The 20,990-nt window shown below is 39.7% G+C and overlaps 1 protein-coding gene across 1 annotated transcript in view; it reads right to left on the minus strand.

Annotated features, from left to right (window-relative positions):
- Positions 1 to 4,958: 4,958 nt before the first annotated feature.
- LOC118838300 (zinc finger protein 271-like) overlaps positions 4,959 to 20,990 on the minus strand; it is a 29,697-nt gene continuing 13,665 nt past the window's right edge. The window contains exons 4-6 of the mRNA XM_036745546.1: positions 14,870 to 14,959; positions 6,518 to 7,564; positions 4,959 to 6,433 (exon numbers count right to left, since the gene is read on the minus strand). Of these exons, the coding sequence (XP_036601441.1) occupies positions 5,055 to 6,433; positions 6,518 to 7,564; positions 14,870 to 14,959 (2,516 nt within the window). The 3' untranslated portion in view covers positions 4,959 to 5,054. The remainder of the gene's footprint in view (positions 6,434 to 6,517; positions 7,565 to 14,869; positions 14,960 to 20,990) is intronic.

Genomic DNA, 20,990 nt, shown 5'->3' on the forward strand with positions numbered 1-20,990 from the left:
TCAAGTCTGGCCTCAGATACTTAATATCTGTGTGACACTAGGCAAGTTACTTCATCCTGTTCACCTCAGTTTCCTCATCTGTAAAATGAGCTGGAGAAAGAAATGGCAAACCACACCAGTATCTTTGCCAAGAAAATCCCAAATGGCGTCACATTTCAGAAGATATTGTTCAATTAAATTTCAGTTGACCCTCGAGAATTATCTGTTGACCATCATATCATCTACAAAGTTATTGTTTCTTTTTTGCCTAAATTTATTCCCTTGACTTATTTTTCTTATTTAGTTGCTACAGCTAGCATGTCTGGGAATATATTTTTTGAAATAATAGTGATAACAGGCTTCCCTACCTTGTCCCTGATATTACTGGAAAGGTTGCTAGTTAATTTCCATTATATATAATGCTGACTCTTGATTTTAGATACCATATAGAGGAAATGTCTATTCGTTACTATGCAATCTCAAGTTTTTAACAGAAAAATGTATTGACTTTGGTCAATAGTATTTTCTGCATCTTGTTCATCCTTCATGCTCAAAAAAGGCCAATGACATCATGAGAGCGATATCATGACTTGCACGTGAATTGGATTTAAGTGAGGCAGATCTGCACAAAGTCATCAGCTTCACTCTCTCCTCTAGTCATTGAAGTCCAGTTGTAGGAAAAAAGTCAAGATGACTGGCAATGGCCCAGATGCAGTGGGTGACCTTGGCCTTCCTAAATTAATATCTTTCTCGGGTCTCAGTTTGTCTGCGGTAATGTCCATTCAATGGCCAAAGGATAGGTAAGAATTGAAACAAAACATGACTCAGTTTACCATCACAAAACCATCAATTTGGGAGGGAAGACTCTTAAAAGTTTCTAGCCAGTACAGAAAACAATTGCTATTTACACTCAGTCTAAGCCATCAAAACCTAAACAATGAGTCACAAAGGCTTGGTTTGGGGGCTACTACTGACCATTCAATTGAGAGCCAGAGTGATTTGAGTTCAAAGACTAGTCAAGTATCTCCACTTGAAACACAATGGGCTTTTTAAAAGCCAATTTTTTTCAGAGCTATATCTAAAGAAATTATAAATGAAAACTACACCAGGTAAAAAAGTAAATTCAGCTTCTTGAAAAAAAATAATAGAAATTTTTTAAAAAATTAAAATCTAAGCCCCAAACTCCAAAATATCTTACCAACTACATGACCAAAAATTATATTCCTATGGACATAGCACCCATATGTAAGGAGGGGTACCACATTTGGTGAGGGAAGAAGAAAAAAAGGAAGAAGAAGAGGAAAAAGAAGACCAGTATTCTCCAACTTCTGCTCAAATTGGCAAGTTGGGTCCCTAGAGGGGAGCTACTACTATGCTTAGATAACATAGCAAAGACAGTTAATACAAAATATTCTTCTAAAACTCAGCTCACTCCTTCCTATAAATTCACACAGCATCCATGGGAAGAATAAGCTTAAACTTATGCCATAATAATAGTGAGGCACACATGCAAGAAATGTGTGGCAAAGGCTTAACTCACAACACCTTGTGTGTGAATTGGATTTAAGTGAAGCAGAGTTTCACAAATCATAAACTTCACTCTGTCCTCCAGCCATCCACTCTTTATCTATCTATATAATTTTGTAACTTTGATTATTTTTCTTATTAATATAATCTGTTGTGTTTAGAGTGTTCCTGTTATTGACCCAACCATGAATTACTTGTAGAAGTCCTACCTCACAATACTGTACAATCTTTTGGATGTACTGCTGCAGCCTCTTTGCTAATAGTTTTTTTTTTTTAAATCACTGTATTCAGCTTCATTATGGATATTGGTCTACAATATTCATCCTCTAATATGTCTCTCCTTGGTTGAAGTATTAATACCATATTTGTAACATAGAAGGAATTTGGTAGGATCCCTTCCTTGCTTATTTTTGCAAACAATTTATGTGTAGCACATATAGAGCTCTGAGGCTCACTCTCTCAACCTCCACTAGCGGTCATATCCTGAGAGCTGGGCTACTATGTTTCTCACTTAGTTTCTGGCAGGCATGTGCCGAAAACACATATTAATGTTTTGTCATCAACAATAACCAGTTGCCATCAGTGAGCTTTTGCAAAAGCATGTTTACTAAGAAGATATGTCAAGACTTAAGGCACAAAACTTTGAAACTGGGAGTACATTGTCCTCTACATCTAGCATCCAAAGTGAGAATAGGTTCAATCCTGTAGAGGCTGTTCTCTTCTAGATGCGGTATAGCCAAAAGAAGGCTCTCTTGCTTCCATGACACAGTATCTCAGCTGCCTGGTTGATTCCTCCCTGGCCTAGACCAAGTAGGGCATACTTTAGATCTAATTCTTCACTAGGTAGGGCCTCAAAAACTCCCAGCATATTCTGTTAGTTTATGTGTTCTGGTTCATCCAACATTGCAAGGCTCACAAGGATATGCAACCTGGTCTATTCTGTCTCTGATTTTCCTTCCCTTAACATCAGTAAAGAATGATACAAAACAGCAAAGAATCAGAACCAACTGTCCGTGGCTACATGTGACCCTCTCTACTTCAAGGAGGCCCCTGTAGTTCTTTCTCACTTGAAGGGTGCCAGGGAAAAGAGTAAGCTTTAGTTCCTTTGGGCACTCTATATGTATTCTCATTTCCAATTCTACTGCCAAATAAATGTTTTTATGCAGAAAACCATAGGCAACAGTCAAGATATCTTCCTGTGTTCTGAATGGAGGTGTAGGTCTTCCATTACACGTAGGCACACCTCTCCAGAAGCAGCTTTATCAATATCTGTGCATACTCCAAGGGGTCAGTCCTTATGGCCACTCCTGCATTATACAAGTACGATTGTTACTAATTACTTATGGAACATTGGATAAATTTCACACCATCCAACTTCCTCTGAGAGTTCGTTGATGGATGATTCTAATTGTTTTTTGGAAATTTGTTTGCTTAGATTCTCCCTTATGTTAATGTACTTTTTATATTTTTGTAGATATTCATCTATTACATTTAAATGTTGGCATGTAATTGCCAAAAATATAATAAATCAACAACTCAAAGAGCTAGCATTTATATAGCTGTTTAATGTTTATAAAAAGCTTTACTCCTATTATTGTATTTTATCCTCACTGCAACCCTTGGAGGTGGGTGCTACTATTATCCTCTCTTTACAGACGAAGAAACAGAAGCCAATAGTGACTAATCATACAGCTAGTAAGTGTCTGGGGCTGGATTACTTCCAGGTTCAATATTCTATCCATTATGTTGTGATGTCTCCTATTTCTTTTTTTAGTATTGACAATTTGATTTTACTTTCTGTTTTTTAAGATCAGGCTAATTGTTTATCTACAATACTGCTTTTCCCTACAAAATCTAGCATCTTATTTTATTTACCAATTTAATTTCCTTTCAATTGTTACTCTTCTTTGATTTTGAGACTTTCTAGTTTGGACTTCAGTTAGAGTTTTCAAACTGGTTCCTCTTCTATTCATTACTCAATTCCTGCTCTTAATTCTTGTTCTTAATTAGGGATGAAGGTGTTTAAAGATATAAATCTTCTCCTCAGGACTACTTTATCTGTATGACAAAAGTCCTGTTATTTTATCTCACTACTGTCATTTGCTTTTTATTAAATTTTTCTATGAGTTGTTCTTTAACCCTCACATGCTTTGGGATTAAGTTATTGTCTCCAAGTAATTTTATTTTATATATGTTTTATTTTAAAACGTATATTGTTAAAATTTGTCCCAGTGTTGCCACATCTCTCCCCTCCCAGAAAACCATCCTATATAACAAATAATATTTTTAAGGAAAAAAGGTAGAAAAAGTACTAAAGCTGATCAGTATGTAAAAAAAAATTTGCGAATATATGAAATGTTCAACATCAGTGGACCGCCCACCTCTGCAAAGGAGTGAGACGAGTTTAGTTTTGGACATGTCGAGTTTAACATGTCTCTTGGATATTCAGTTCAAGATGTTTAATAGGTAGTTGGAGATACAAAAATGGAGGTCAGAAGAGAGCTTAGGGCAGGATGGTTGGATTTGAGAATCATGAGGACAAAGATGGTAATTAAATCCATAGGAACTGATGAAATCAGCAACTGAGGTGGTATAAAGGGAAAAGAGAAAAGGGCCCAGGACAGAGCCCCGAGGGACACCTAGGGCTAGTGGGCATGACCCAGATGAATATTCAGCAGAGATTAAGTAGTCAACTGGTAGTAGGAGAACTAGGAGATAATAGTTTCCTAAAACCTAGAGAGAAAAGACTATTTAGAAGAAGGTGATAGTATCAAAGGCTGCAGAGCGGTCAAGAAGGATGAGGTTTGATAAAAAGCCATTGGATTGGACAATGAAGAGCTCATTGGTCACTTTGTACAAAATAACTTCCAACACTATTCAATAAATTATAAATATATATATATGTATATGTATATACATCCATACACACACACACACACACACATATATATATATATATATATATGTATATGATTTATCCCAGAAAGATTATTAAACTATCACTACTTCTGGCCAGATCTAGTACTAAACGTAGAAAGTGATCATCGTTGCTGTTCAGTTGTTTTCAGTTATGTCCACCTCTTGTGACCTTATCTGGGGTTTTCTTAGCAGAGATATTGGAGCGGTTTACCATTTCCTTTTCCAGCTCATTTTACAGATGAGGAACCTGAGGCAAACAGGGTTAAGGGATTTGCCCAGGGTCACATGGCTAGTAAGTGTCTGAGGCCAGATGTAAACTCAGGTCTTACTAACTTCAGGCCTGGCAGTCTATCCACTACACCACCTAGCTGCCCTTCAAAAATTGACCATACACCAAAATATTTGTAGTAGCAATTTTTCTGGTAGCAGCAAATTAGAAACTAAGTGGTTGCCAATCATTTACAGAAAGGCTGAAGAAACTATGGTCCATGAATGTTCTGGAGTGTTACTGTGTAGTAACACATGATGGATATAAGTTTTTTTTAAATGCATTAAATGCTATAGATTCATGAACAGTATTAATTTTCTGATATATAAGTTCTACTCTCCAGCCAAGGGGCATTCCCACCTCAAATAGATTTAGAAGGTTTTGCTCCAGTATGAATTCTTTCATGTCCAGCAAGATATGAGTTCAGAGTGAAGACTTTCCCACCTTCATTATCTTTGTAGAGCTTCTCTCCAGCATTAATTCTCTTCTGTACAAAGGTGGAGGGTTGTCCAAAAGACTTTTGATTATATTTATAAGATTTAACTCTGGTATGAGTCCTCTGATGTACAATTAGGTTTGCACTACGGCTGAATGCCTTCCCACATTCATTACACTTATAGGGCCTCTCGCCAGTATGAATCCTCTTATGTACGGAAAGTTTGGAGGCATTTATGAAAGCCTTTACACATTGATCACATTTATAAGGTTTCTCTCCAGAATGAATCCTCTGATGTACAATGAGGGATGACTTCTGGCTAAAACACTTTCCACATTCATTGCATTTAAAAGGCTTCTCTCCAGTATGAATCCTCTGATGTGCAATTAGGGATGAAATATGGCTGAAAGACTTCCCACATTCATTGCATTTAAAGGGTCTCTCACCAGTATGAATCCTTTGATGAGCAATAAGGGATGAGCTGTGGCTGAAAGCGTTTCCACATTCATTACATTTATAGGGCTTCTCTCCAGTATGAATCCTTTGATGGGCAATAAAGGATGAGCTCCGGCTGAAGGCCTTCTCACATTCTCTACATTTATAGGGCTTTTCTCCAGTATGAATCCGTTGATGGGCAATAAGGGATGAGTTCTGTCTGAAGGCATTCCCACATTCTTTACACTTATAAGGTTTCTCTCCGGAATGAATCTTCTGATGTCCAATAAGAGAGGACCTTTCACCGAAGACTTTCCCACATTCCTTACATTTATAACGCTTCTCCCTAGTATGGATCCTCTGATGTACAGCAAGGTTGCAGGACTGTCTGAAAGCCTTTCCACACTGACTACATTTGTAAGGTTTCTCTATAGTATGAATCACCTTGTGTACAATAAGGGATGAGTTTTCACTGAAGGCCTTCCCACAGTCATTACATTTATAGGACTTTTCTCCAGTATGAATCCCCTGATGTATTACAAGTTTGGAAGACTTGCTAAAAGTCTTTCCACAATAATTACATTTATAAGATTTTTCTCCAGAATGAATCCTTTGGTGCATAATAAGAGATGAGTTCTGGGGAAAGGCCTTTCCACACTCATTACATGGATACAGCTTATCTTCTGTATGAATCTTCTGATGTACTTCAAGTCTGGAGGATTGTCTGAAAGCTTTTCCACATTGACTACATTCATAAGGTTTCTCTCCAGTATGAATTCTCTCATGTTCAATAAGCTTTGCCTTCCACCTGAAGACCTTATCACATTCATTACATTTGTAGGGCTTTTCTCCATTGTGAATTCTCTGGTGTACTGTAAGTTTGGAAGGCTTTATGAAAGCTTTTGTACATTGATTATATTTGTAAGGTTTTTCTCTGGAATGAATCTTTTGATGAGCAATAAGAGATGAACTATGGCCGAAGGCTTTCCCACATTCGTTACATTTATAGGGCTTCTCTCCAGTATGAATCCTTCGATGGGCAATAAGGGATGAGCTCTGACTGAAGGCTTTCCCACATTCATTACATCTGTTAGGTTTTTCTCCAGAATGAATTCTGCGATGTGTCATAAGAGAAGAGCTTTGGGTAAATGCCTTCCCACATTCATTACATTTATAGGGCTTCTCTCCAGTATGTATTCTCATATGTACAACAAGATTGGAGGATTGTCTGAAAGCTTTTCCACAATGATTACATTTATAAAGTTTCTCCCCAGAATTATTCCTCTGATGTGAAGTAAGGGATAACCTCTGAGGCTTTTCTGGTCTGTGGAGTTTCTGATGTTTAATAAGATCTGTGCTCTGAAAAAATACCTTCCAACATTGATTACATCCATGCAATGTCTCTCTAGCATGAACTCTTGGATGTAAACTAAGAGATGATCGATGGATAAGGCTTGTTCCACATTCATCACCTTTATAAGACATTTCACCAGTATGACTTTTCTCATGACTAATAAGGTCTGGGATTAAAGCAAAAGCTGTGTCACCATGATTATCTTGAAAAACTTTTGCTGCAGTTTGTTTAACTTGATGATGGATAAGCTTATTCTGCTCAGTAAAATGGTCTCTATATTCACTGTATTTGGGATATCCAATCCCCGAGGTAATTTTCTTAAATTGAATTAGGTCTGAATATTGCCTGAAGCTCCTTCCATTTTCATCATGTTCATGGTTCATCTTTCCAGTGGGGACTGTCTGTTGGACAGAAAGGGTTAGATCTAACTCTTGACTAAAATTCCTCTGAAATTTATTATATTCCTCATCTCTCTCTTTATTGGAAATCTTCCTGAGGTTAATTTTGAATGGTCTGGAATGACTCTCCCAGTTTCCTTGCTTCTTCTCTAAATTGCTTTCACAATCCCAGATTTTTCTCAAACTGAAATCACAGGAAATACTCAGTTTTGGAATAGACTCCTTGGTTTGAGTCCTGGTTTCCCCACCTAAAGAAATAAAAAGACAGAAATATATTTGCTTATTTCCATTGGCAGAAAAAATGGATTTATATCAACATTCTCTGCCCTTCTTTCTTCTTTTTTCTCCCTCTCTCCCCCCACCCTATCCCAAATGCTCAGTACACATCTATGCAGACCAGATATGTGACCACTAGTGGTGCCCTTCCCTCTCTTCTCATGGTTCCCTCCCAATGTCATCCAGAACCCATAAAGATTGTTTGTTTACACTGTTTCAATGACAACAGAGTCAGCAACTCTATTCCTCAAAGGGACATGAAGACCCTTATGACCCTATAGCCTACAAAGTCACTGCTTCTTAGCACTCTCCAGATCTTAACCTCCATTGTGTCTCTATACCCTACAGACATCCAGGAAGTGTCATCTGACCTATTGATTTAACCTAAGGACCCAAGACTTTGCCTACAATACCAGTGCACTTATGACTTTAGGGCCTTTCCTTCTAAACTATGGCTGAATATTTTTCTATATGTTATCTTCCTCCAACTGGAATGTAAGCTCCCTGAGTTTAGGGACTGTCTGGACTTTTCTATCTGGATTCCCAACACTTAAAACAGTGCTTGGCATATAATAAACAGTTTAATTTTTTTTCATTCATTCACACAGTCAAGAAAAATAATCTTCAAACTCAAAAAGTAGGAATCAATAATAAAAATTATTATTAACTCACATCTTATAAAGTGACTTGCTTTACAGAGAAATTCACAAGTTAAACCTCTGGATCTGCCTAGGTCTGATGGGGCAAGCATTCTTATTATGCTTTATAGCTCAAGAAATGGGAAACATAATAGATAAGTGAAAAGACTAAAGTCATACAGCTTATAAAGGAAGAGCTGAGCCTAGAACTCCTACTCTGTACAAGCCAGGACAGAGATCTTTCCATAGTTCTAGAGAGTCTATCCATTAAAGTATAAATGCATTCTTGAAATGTCTGTTATTGCTTATAATTTTGGTAGGGAAAGGCTATGTTTCATGTTTCTTTATGAGTTTTTAAGTCACCATCTCATTGTCAATTTTTGTCGAGTTGCTATAGTAACCGAAGAAATATTTATACTCCCTTCAACACATATTAGGTAACTTCCAGGGATCTATGGAGGCATCACCTTGGGAATCAACCCCAGTGGAGATGCAAGTAGCCAAATACTCCTTCGGGGTCACATCCCTACCCCCTCTGCAGCTCACCACAAAATTCCATTGCATTGTCAAGCAGCTCAATATCCCAACCAGATATAATTTAGTTGGTTGGTTGGTTGGTTGGTTGTTGTCCTTCATTCTCAAAGAGGATCAAAATGATATCATTATGTTAGAGTCAAGTTACAGCGTATCTGTGCCTGATCAGACCAATATGAGCTCAAAATGCTCTACCACAGGGTGGGCACAAATAGTCCATGTGAACATTTGGGGTCGATTCTCAAAATTTACACATCTCACTATTCTTTTGAGTTATTTCAAATCTGTTTTGCTTGTAGAGAACAGCACCTTCTCTGATGAGGGCACACCATACTGGGCAGTCCTGTGCCAGTGTCCTCCATGTCACAAATCAATTCCAAAGTTCTTAAGAGAAACCTTGAGAGTGTTCTTGTATCACTTTTTCTGACCACAATGTGAGCACTTTTCCTGTGTGAGTTCTCCATAAAATAGTCTTTTTGGCAAGCATACATTTGGCATTTGAACAACATGGCCAGCCCATCGGAGTTGCACTTTCTGAAGTAGAGTTTGAATGCTTGGCAGTTTAGTTTGAGAAAGGACCTCAATGTCTAGCACCTTATCCTGCCAGGTGACCTTCAGAATCTTCCTAAAACAATTCAAATAGAAGCGATTGATTCAGTTTCCTGGCATGATGCTGGTATACTGCCCAGGTTTCACAGGCATACAACAATGAGATCAGCACAATGGCTTTGTAGACTTTCAGTCTGGTAGCCAGTCTAATACCTCTTATCTCCCATACTTTCCTTCAGAGCCTCCCAAACACTGAGCTAGCTCTGGCAATGTGTGCATCAACCTCATTATCAATGTGTACATCCCTGGAAAGTACACTACCAAGGTAAGTGAATCTATCCACAGCATTCAAAACTTCTCCATTGGCTGCAACAGATGGTTCCGTATATGAATGGTGTGATACTGGCTGATGGAGCACCTGTGTTTTCTTGGTGTTAATTGCTAGGCCAAATTAGCACAAGCAGAAGAGAATCAGTCCAAACTTTATTGTATCTCGACTTCAGAGGCTACATTGAGTGCACAATCATCTGCAAACAGAAAATCATGCACCAACATTCCCTCCACTTTAGTCTTGACTTGTAGCTTTTTCAAGTTGAAGAATTTACCAACAGTATGGTAGCTGACCTTGATGCCATGTTCTTCCTCAATGAAGGTGTTCGACAACATGGCTAAAAACACCATACCAAAAGCATGGGAGCAAGCAGACAGCTTTGTTTCACTCCACTGGTGATGGTGAAAGCACAGATAATTGTCCATTATCTAGAACCTGGGCAAGACTGTCATCATGAAATTGACATACAATGCTGATGAACTCTGGGCAACCAAGTTTTGACATAATTTTCCATAAGCCCTCATGACTGACAGTATCTACAAATGTTGTGTTCCTGTTCTGTTTGGTACACGTTGCCAAAGCTAGCTCAGTGTTTGGGAGGCTCTGACAGAAAGTATCACAGAAAAGACGTATTAAACTGACTACCAAACCTCTGTTCTGCTCCTGGCATTTGTCCTGGAGTTGTCAGGCAGCAAACACCATATCAACTGTTCTTCAACCCTTTCTGAAGCCACACTGGTACTCAGGTGGATGACCATCTTCCAAGTGAAGGATCAGCCTATTAAGAAGGACTCTGGCAAGAATCTTGCCATCAATGATGAAGAAAGAGCCCCCCCACCCCCCACCATGATTATCACAGGACAATCTATTTCCTTTACCTTTATAGAGATGGACAATGGAAGCATCTTTGAACTCCTGGGGGATAACCTCCTCTTGCCATATAACCCAGAAAATTTCAGTTAATTTTGGTAGGAGCAATGGATCTCTCACCTTGTAAATCTCAGCTGGAATAGAATCAGCACCAGGGGCTTTGCCACAGAAAAGGAGCCTAATGGCATTCAAAACCTCTTCTTCAGTAGGAACTTCAGCTAGGCAGGAATTGTCGTCAACCTGAGGTAAATAGTCAATGGCTTCAGCATTGATCGATGATGGTCTGTTGAGAACTCTATGGAAGTGTTCAGCCCATCTCTCTAAGATCATGTCATTATCACTAATCAATATGGCTCCATCAGCACTGAGTAGTTGAGGTGCATCATAGGTCTTTGGCCCATAAACATCCTTCAGGGCATCATAAAAACACTTTGGATTGTTACTCTCAGCATAAACTGAATTTTATCTACCCTCTTACAGAGCCAAGAATCCTGCATCTCACTAAGCTTCACTTGTACTTTACTTTTGATGGAATTAAATGCTGCCTTCTTAGAGATGGATGAACTATCCTGCAGGTAAACCCTGTGGAGTTCCCATTTTTCATTTAGCAGCTTTTGAATTTCCCCATCATTTTCATCAAACAAGTCTTGATGTTTGTGAGTGTTCTGACCCAGATGAGCAAATGCAGTGCTATAGATCAAATCTCTGAAAGCTGCCCACTCCTTGTCTGCTCCACTATTACCACCTGTGTGTTGGCTCAACTTTCCCTCCAAGTTAGCAATGATCTGTTCCCACTCAGAGAAGAGCTCTAATCTGTTGACATTAATTCCGGTTGGGGACACTGCTTTTGTTAAATGCAAATATTTAGCTTGGAGAGGATAAGATCAGTCCAGCATTCTGCCCCACACATTGCCTTCTCACTCTCACATCCTGTCTGTCTCTTCTCCTTATAATCATGTAGTCTATTAAACGCAATGTTTGCTACAAGGGTGCATCCATGAAGTTTTATTGCATTTAGGTAAATGGAAGACAGTGTTGGTGATGAGAAGTGCCCAGTAATAAGTGACCATTGCTGTTTCCAACTCCATTCCTCCCAAGGACTCTCTGCCATGTCTGGTAGTCCAAGCCTACTATAGCACTGAAGTCACCCAGAATTAGAAGCTTGTCCTATTTTTGCACATTGATGACAAGGGTCTCCAGATATTCATAAAATACTTTTTTGACCTCATTAGGGTTTGTCATGGTGGGAACATAGGCACTGACGATGGTGGAGTGGCATTTTCCTGCATGTGGCATGAGGCTATCATTTCACTCCTTTTGGTAGGCATACAAGCTTGTAGTCTAGATTAGTTTTGATAACAAAATCTATACCAGCTTCGTGGTGTTCTCCACTGCAGCCACTCCAGAAAAATGTGTATTCAGCTCCGACTTCCATAAACTGGCCTTCACTTGGCAGCCTTGTTTCACTCAGGGCTGCTATTTGTACAGGAGATACCTGTTGAATTCTCTTCTAAAGAGAGCTGTTCATCTTTCAGGTCAACTGGATTTTGTGTTGCCTACAGGGTGTTCCTAAGGTCTGGACACATAGGCAATTGACAGCAATGTGGAGTTATGCATCGAGTTCACGTGAATCTTGCAAAGCACATCAACCTTTGCATCACAAATGAATTGAAGATGCTATTTGTTAATATTCCAATTAAATAAAATGTTGTTGAAAATTTCATTCATTTCATTTCTTGAAAATATGCATTTTTTCCTATGTGTCCAGACTTTAGGAACACCCTACATAAGTATGCACACATTCCATGTGTCGATGGTGAGTGGAATCATCTTTACAGAAGTGTGTGTGTGTGTGTGTGTGTGTTTTGGCCACAGTTTTGACCGGTCTGCTGTGGTAAACAGGGCAGGGTTGGGTAAGCACACATTTTTATGAATCTTTTCCAGCACATTCCTCACACCAGTAGGGCAGTCCTTAAAAGGCTGCTCAGACACCCAGGGGGCTGCCGAATCCCACTGCTGCTTCCAGTAAGAAGATGACCCTATAACCTGGGCCATCTGTGTGCAGGGTTCTGACTATAGCTCCCAGTGTATCCACATCTGCTGCTTCATCACTTCTGTCACCACAGGACTTGGAGATAGGTAAAAATGGTAAAACGGTATAGGTGATGTCTTTTAATTCATGCATAAATTGAATTTAAGTGAGACAGAGTTGCTCTAAGTCATCAGCCTTACTCTCTTCCAGAGTCACCATGGTCCAGTGGCAGGACAGTCAAGACAATTGGTGATGGCTTGAGATGCACTGGAGTCCTCAATGTCTGACCAAGCTCTAAGCTCTCCACAGCACCTGCTTCAGCTGCCTTCATCACCATTGGAACAAATTGTTCTTATCCACCCATTCCACCAGAGGAAGTCTTCACAAGCTTGGGGTAGACACCCCCCTAAGTCACCAATGGGCTGGAGACCCCTCTTAACTACTTAACTGCTCTTAACCTAGTTTAGCCTGTCTGCTAAAACAGTTTACCAGGGTGTGGCCACTGTACATGCTACAGCTTCTTGGAGCCACAGGTGATTGTTGGATGAAGATGGAGACCAAAGGTGGAAAGCAGCTCTGAAAAGGGTTCAGCAGCCCTGAAAAGGGCTCGGTAGCCTTCACACCAAGGACACTAGTCTTCCCTGAAAACACCCTACACCTCAATATGATTTAAGGGTGGAAATTAAAGAACATGTGTTATCATCAACATTCATACAGTATTCTAAGGACAATGGGACATTTTTATCTGCCAGACAACTGAAATTTTTATGGGTTGATCCCCAGCACCACAATAAAATGTGAGCTCACTGATGGCCAGGACCCTTTGCTTTTCTATTTGTATCCCCAGCACCAAGAACAGTGCTTTCCATAGAGAAATCAATTAATAAGTATTTTTCATTTATTCATTCATCCATTTATTTACTCTTTCATCTGTTTATTCATACCACGCTTTATCAATTACACTTTAATGGTTCTGTCATCACATTAAAGGTGGGGTTCCTTCAGTGGCTTGATCAGAGACCACCAGTACCTGCCTGTCTTATACTACTCTTCTCTTGGTATGCCAATATCTATCAAAGTATAGTGCTGGAATGGAACACATCCCTACTACATGTCTAGTCCTGGCTTTTTTGTGTACAATGGGACTATTAACTCCATTGGAATGGTCACTAGGTTTCTTTTCACTCAGCCCAAGTCTTTCTTTTCATTCTACTCAAGGCTGAACTCCTGACTCTCCCAGACTTTCTCTACCGAGCCATAGAAACCTCTTCACCCTGGCAGCTTATTCCACCCTAAGACTTCACACAGCAGAAATACTTCTACCCCTACTGGATGTTCCTTGGGTGGGCTGGTTCTTCTAGAACCTCGATTTTAAGGTGGATGCCCAACCCAGCCATGTCTCCATTCCTGTCCAGGCTGCACTCTCTTGTATTCCCCAACCATGCCCTCCTCTTCAACCCTCCTTCAGCTTCCTTTTAGTATTGTCTTGCCTCTCCCCTATTAAAGAGTAGGGATGGTCTTTATCACTGCTTCTTCTTGTATTCACAGCACATAGTGCAGTGTCTGGAACATAGTGCTTTAAAAAAAACCTTAACTTGACTGAACATCTGCTTTCTTGGCTTTCGTATCTCACTATAGTCTCCACTAGCTTTTTTTTTGCACATACTGTAGTATGGATGCTTCTCCCCCAGCCTATAATTATGCAATTGATCTGTTGAACATGTACATAGGATTTCATATGTAGCCCAAATAAATTCCATCTTATCAAATTGAGTCCACAGTTCTATTGGTCTTTTATCTACTTTTAAAGCACATCATAAAAAAAAAAGCACATCGTAGGTGTACCAGAGACATGACCTAGCCACAGAAGGCAGCATGCCTTATTCCACAGCTAGATCTCACACTTTCAAGGTGGCTTTCAAACCCTTAAGGGCAGCAAACATCAACTCTGTCGCTTGAGTCCCTCTCAGGGTTAGGAAGTATATTAGACCTATTAGGCAATGGATCATTTGTCCCATCAATGAACTGTCAGGGGAAGTGACCCAAAAAAATTATTTCTGGGATAAAGGAGATCACGACGAATATGGAAAGAGAAAGCTCTGTGTCACACCAGGGACTAGACTTTCTTCAAGTGTAGGCAAACATCAGGGAAGAGAGATCAGGAAAGTGACTTTTATTGACCAAAAAAATTTATGATTGAACTGAAAAGATGGCCTTATTCTTTTATAAATGACCTTGGGGGGGAGGGGCCAGGGTCTGTGGGAGAGTTCTCTACTATATTTCCAGATGATAATTTCCTGAGATAACAGTTTCACTCACTTACCTATAAAGGAATTTCTTGGGTCTTCTTTTAGCATCCAAGCTTCCTCTTGGTTCAAATGGGAAATCAGATCTGCTTTGACAACTGGAAGCCCTGTTCATGATAAATAATAAAGCTCTGAGCACCCAGGGAACTCAAGAATTTAGTTCTTTTTAGGGAAAGGGGGCATGCTAAGAAGGGCCAGAGCATGGCTTCAAGGGCCCCTTGGGGATAGTGTATGCAATGATGCTAGGAGTTACTGGAGGGAAAGAGGAAGAGTCATAGAACCAATTTGGAATCACAGAATTGGTACCTCTTTTATCTCCCTCCTAGAAGGATGGAAACATTTCACATCTTCCAGCATTGCCATTTGAACTGGGGAGAAGAATCAAGGGGAAAAAAGGACAGACTTGGCCTGACAGACCCCTGAGTACAAGATTAGCAGCAGTGGGTTACATATTTAGACTTTATGTCAAGAAGAAGGTCCTAAGGATGGGACACATCTCAAAGGGGAAAGGGCTGCCTCAGAAATTAGGGAATTCTCCTCATTGGATGTTTTCAAAGAAAAGTTGGATAACCATCTTTCACCTTTGTAATTTCATCTTTCACTTAAAGCTCCCTAGAATTAGGAAGGGACAGTCTGAGGAAAAATGAATGAAGCTCTCAGTTCCTATTAGACAATGAAAAGACCTTTGATGTGAGAATAGAAAGCAGGGGTGTGAGAAATAATTGTCTTATCAAGAACTCCACCTGGCCATTAGTGAATTTAGAAAAAAAGATTTTTATTTCACATCATTACAGACAGGTGACCTGGCCATTACCGCCTTGTGGAAGAGGGTAACCTATCAGGTGCAGGCACACTTTGAGACAATTACTAAGCCCTTTTATGATTTCTAACCTTATTCACATTTCCCCACCCTGTATCCCATTGGTCAGGCATTTCAGGGTTCACAGCCTATCCAAAAACAACTAAACCCCACCCTCCCATGATTCTATACCCCTGCTTACATCTCTCACTTCCACATTTCACCCCCCGCCCCCACTTTCATCCTCATTCTCTTTATACGTTATTTAGTAAAGGAAATGCCAAACCATAAAATCTTATCCAGAGATATGTGTCACTTGGATTTTATGATCTCCATAACATGAGAAAGGAATTTTCTCAGTTGCTAAGAGTTGGGTTTTTGTTTTTTTTTGTTTTGTTTTTTGTTGGTTTTTTTTTTCTGGAGCGGGGAAGTTGCTAAGAGAGTTGACAAAAATTCGAGTAGAAGATTCAACCCAGGATATCCAAAAGAAAAGTCCCATTATCTAAGACAGTGTCTCAGTGTTAATGGGTCTCATCCTTGGTAAGCTACACTCGGCCCAGCAATTTTTGATTCACAGGAAAAAAGGCCTTCTCAGAACAAAAGAGAGTGTCTGCTCTCAACTTCTGGGCTACATCCCCCACTGCTTTCTACTACAATCAGTTCATCTCCTACATCAGCCATAAGCATGACTCCTTAGGTTTCACAAATTATGTTTCATGTGATTTCTGTGGAAACAAAATTCAATCATCTCTTATAGGGGGTTCCTGTCTCCTTGGACAGGAAGGGACTAGGAATCTTTGGTATTTCCCTTATATTCAATAACTAATTATTGTATTAGGACTAAAGTTTTTTTTTTCCCTTTTCTACTTCCTCATGCAGAAACCAACCAGTGCGGGAAATCTCCCTTAGAGCTTGACCCAGGCCAAGATCTAATCAAAGAAATTCTACTGTGGACTAAGGGGTATATGCCTGCTTATTGTGTTTCCTCAAATAGGCCTGGGGAAAGGAAGACTCTCTCTATATCAAGACAGGTGATGTAGAACTGATGCCTCTTTGACCAAGGTTTGAGTGACCTAAGTCATTGACAATCCTTTCAGATTATTTGAACCTCAATAAGATCCAAAGCCTGAATTAATCAACCAAACTGCTTTGCTCTACCCTAAAACTGCCCTTTCCTGTGTTAGCAACTTCAAAGACCAGATAAGATTGACAAGGGGTACCTTTCCTGTTGGTGACCTGATGTCTGTAACCAGAACAGTGGGACTTCTTTTGTCTTGATATACTAGGATCTTAATCTCTAAGTGACACTACCTTGTCAATTGTCTTGTCTTACTGTCCTCATTCAACTAAGAAACTTCCTTCTATGGTATGGTGACCATAAACTGGAGTTGGGATTGTTCTTTAGTGTACTTATACCTTGTCCTTCTTCTGTCAGCCAATCAGAAGTTTGCTTCTGATTCTATGATCATGTATCTGCTAGCTTTAAGACAATAAACAATATAAATTTATATATCACTTAGCCTGTTTGCCTCCTTTAGCCAAACTTTCAGGTCGACATCATGAACCCCAAGACCTTCATTATAATATAGCTCACACCTGTTTTTGTGTTAACCAGTATGAGTTGATTGCCACCCCTCAGCAACACCTCCTCTTTGCAGGACATATAAACTGTGACCCCACCGCCATTAGGGGTCTTTGGTCAGAGAGAGACAGCCCAGTGACCTTCCTTTTATTAATAACCTGCTGGCCTTATTAATAAAATGATTAAATTACCCAGAAACTAGGTCTCTCAAACCTTTTTAAACATCACAGTTATGGCCACCATGAAGGGACACTTGAGGAAAAGAGACAGGTCTGGCTTAAGGTCTCCCAAGAAATGGACTTTTTGAGGGCTCATGGTAAGATTTCTTCACCTACAGAAAGGCCCTTTCTTGAGAAACTCTAAGTTGAGATTTTGACTCTCCTCAATCTAAAACTTCCAATTCTAACCTTTGATCATCTCTGGGTACGCATATATGTGCCTATATGTCTGTCCTAAGTGTCTGAACTATAGCCCTTCTGAATTTTTACTCTCAGCAGTAAAGGGTGGTCTCCTTGGTATGGGTCTAGAGACATATAGAGTGCTATGGTGTGCACAGATTTTTGGAGAGCCACCTGGGAGGTTTGGATACACTGTGGAATAGGGGCCTGTACCATTTCGGTCTTGTCAAACGATGTGAGAAACGGGAGGTGTTTTGTTTCCACAGAGTTGAAAGTATCCCTTTTCCTCCCCTCCTTCCCCCCCCCTCCCCGCCACCCCAAGCTTTAGCAGAACTAGGCCTCTGGTCGGAAAGATGAAAGATTAGATGCCTGCTTAAACAAGCCATTTGAGGAGGGCATGAGGTAGACAGTCAGGGGTTTGTATGTGGCCAATGAAGAGCCTGGAGGGAGATTCGGGGTGAGGGTCAATAAAAGGACTGACGTCCACCTGAGTCCTTTGTACTTCCTCCTGTACTCTGTTCAGGTGATTTATTCAGGAGGAATAAATGTAAATTATAATTAAAACGTTCCTGGCTTCCCAACAAGTATTGTTCGTTCCTAGACAATGTAAGTATATTTTTAACAAGCCAAGTATGGTCCAAAGTCTCTTGCAGGAGAGTTCTGGTGGTAGAAGAGGCTTGGACTTCTGGCAGGAGATGTAGTATTCTGCCGAAGACAGCTTTTGAGAGTTCTGTTTAACAGGGCTTAATAGATAAACTAAGGCCATTTTGAGAGTACGCTGTATGTTTTTGTCTATGTTTGTTTCTGTCTCTGTCTTTGGGATGTGGTCTGTATTTGCTTGGTGTGTGTGTGGGGGAGATACTGAAAAAGCAGACTGAGATCACTGGTTTAGAAAGGGTAACTGTAAGTTTCGGACAGGGAATCGGGGAAGGTTTTCTCTCTGAGCACCTCCCTGAAGTACAAGGCCCGGTTTTTACCAAGGGGCCCAGAGCTTCAAGGGCAGATGAGAGAAAGCTACCTCTGACATTTTAAAGGGCAACAAAGTAAAAATCAAATTCATCTAAAGTGAATCGAAATAGCCACAAAAAGGATTTTTTTTTTCTGTGCTGCAAGAAAGACAAAAGGAAAAGCCAGTGCCAGATATAGCAGGTGAGTAATAAACTTAAATGCATTTGAATGGGAATACATACCCAGAGCCTGGAAAAATCCTAACTTAGAGATAAGGCTAGGTAAAGTTTGGAAAAACTATAGAAAGAAAAAAATATCTATTTTGGCCAGATAAAAGATGGGACCTTGGTTATTTTAGTCAGGTGCACATTTTAAACTTGATTTGTAGGTCTCAAGTCTTTCAAATGCATCTTACCCTCGTTGTTTTAAAGAGAAGGAAGATTTAGAGGGGGAAATAAAACTGTGTAGGAGGTGAGGGGGAGAACAACCAAGCCCCACCTGCAGGCCAAAGTTGGAGAGGCAGATGAGAAGCCAGATCAGGGAAATTGTTGTTCTTCGAAGAGGAACAAAGGGAAATATTAAAAATCAGTGGAACAAGGTGTAGTCAGGGTTATGGTTGTTAGACTAATCAAGGAAAATTTTCACAACTTGATTTGAAAGCCAATACAGGCAACTATATAAAGTTAGAAGATATTTGATAAGCAAGGTACTGCTAAATGTGATAATTAAAATCAGTTATATTCTATCACTTTTTAAAATCTTTTGCTTTGGATTTGTGGGAAATAGTGAATCCCATAATGTGAAATGCTTAGAATAAATAACCCTGGTGTAAAATATAATACTAAATTACTGAAATTATAAATTGAGGCTCTGTATGATATCATTTTGGAAAATAGATCCAGATATAATTGAATTTATTCTGGTCTGATTTTAAGTGAAATTTATTATTATAACACTTGTGGAACATTTTATACCATTTTATATCATTTTTAATTTCAACCAGACCCAGAGCCTGAATTAATGAGTAACTGGAAGAAGATCCAGGACCTGGGCTTCTTTGTTCTCTAGAGTTTGCTCAGGAAATACTCTTACCTCTGTCAACAAGACCAGATTAGACTGACCTAAGGAATATTAACTGACCTTTGTCAACATTCTTTACAACCCTATTCCATTAAGGAAAATCCTCTTCTTGTATCATGGTTAAGCATACATGGGGGCCATAAAGGTGAGGTAACACAGGCTTGCTGGGTCTGCTAAAATAACGTACATAAGTCTTCTCATTCCTTTGTTCAGACAGCCAGAGCTTATGCTCTGACTCCTTGTACATACAAGTAAGCTAGCTTAGCCATGCTTTAAGGGAAAATAATAAACAACATGGATTTTTCTATCACCTAGCTCTGTTGTTTCCTTCAACCAAATTTTCAGGTTTAACACCATCAATTGGGGAATAGCTGAACAAGCTGTGGTATATGAAGGTAATGGAATACTATTGTGCCATAAGAAATGGGGATGATACAGACTTCGTAACAACCTGGAAAAACCTACACGACATAATGCTGAGTGAGCGGAGCAGAGCCAGGAGAACATTGTACACAACCACAGATATATGGATTCCGTGAGGACCAACACTAACAGACTTCGCTCTTCTCAGCAACGCAAGGTGCAAGGACAACTCCAGGGGACTCACGATGGAGAATGCTACCTTCATCCAGAGAAAGAACTGTGAAGTTTGAATGCAGATTGAGGCACACTACATGCTCGCCTTTTTTCTTCCCTTCTGTTTTTATTCTTGGGTTTTGTTTTTTTTTTTTTGGTTCTGCCTCTTCTTTCTCATGACTCATTCCATTGGTCATAATTATTCTCCACAACTTGACTAGTGTATAAATTAATTCAATGCAAAGTTATACATGGTAGTTATATGAGCTTCTATGCCGTCTTGGGGAGGGAGGGGGGAGGGAGGGGAGAAAATCTGGAACTCAAAATTATGTAGAACCGTGTGTGGTAAACTAAAAATAAAAAAATATTAAAAAAAAAAGAAATCAATTTTTAACCAGCTATAGTCTAAGAGTAAGGTTAGATAATGTAAGGGATGGCTGAATTTTGTTTCCACAGAAATTATACGAAACATGATTCGAAGTCATACTGGGGGCTAATGTAAGCGATAAGACTGCTTGTAGATGGGGGGAGAGTGTGGGAGGGGGGATGTTGGCCACCTGATAATCAGCATGTCAAAGAGCAGGTTCCTCTTCTTTTGTTCTGAGGCCTTTTCCCTGTGTGCATAAAAAAACCAGACCAGGTGTGGCTCACCAAGGATGGGGCCCATTGATCCAGATGCTGTCTTAGATCATGGGACTCTCATTATGGATATCCTGGGTTGAATCTTCAACTCATGGCTTTTGTCAATTCTCTTA

This window comes from Trichosurus vulpecula, chromosome 2 (genome assembly GCF_011100635.1).
Source record: "Trichosurus vulpecula isolate mTriVul1 chromosome 2, mTriVul1.pri, whole genome shotgun sequence".
NCBI classification, from domain to species: domain Eukaryota; kingdom Metazoa; phylum Chordata; class Mammalia; order Diprotodontia; family Phalangeridae; genus Trichosurus; species Trichosurus vulpecula.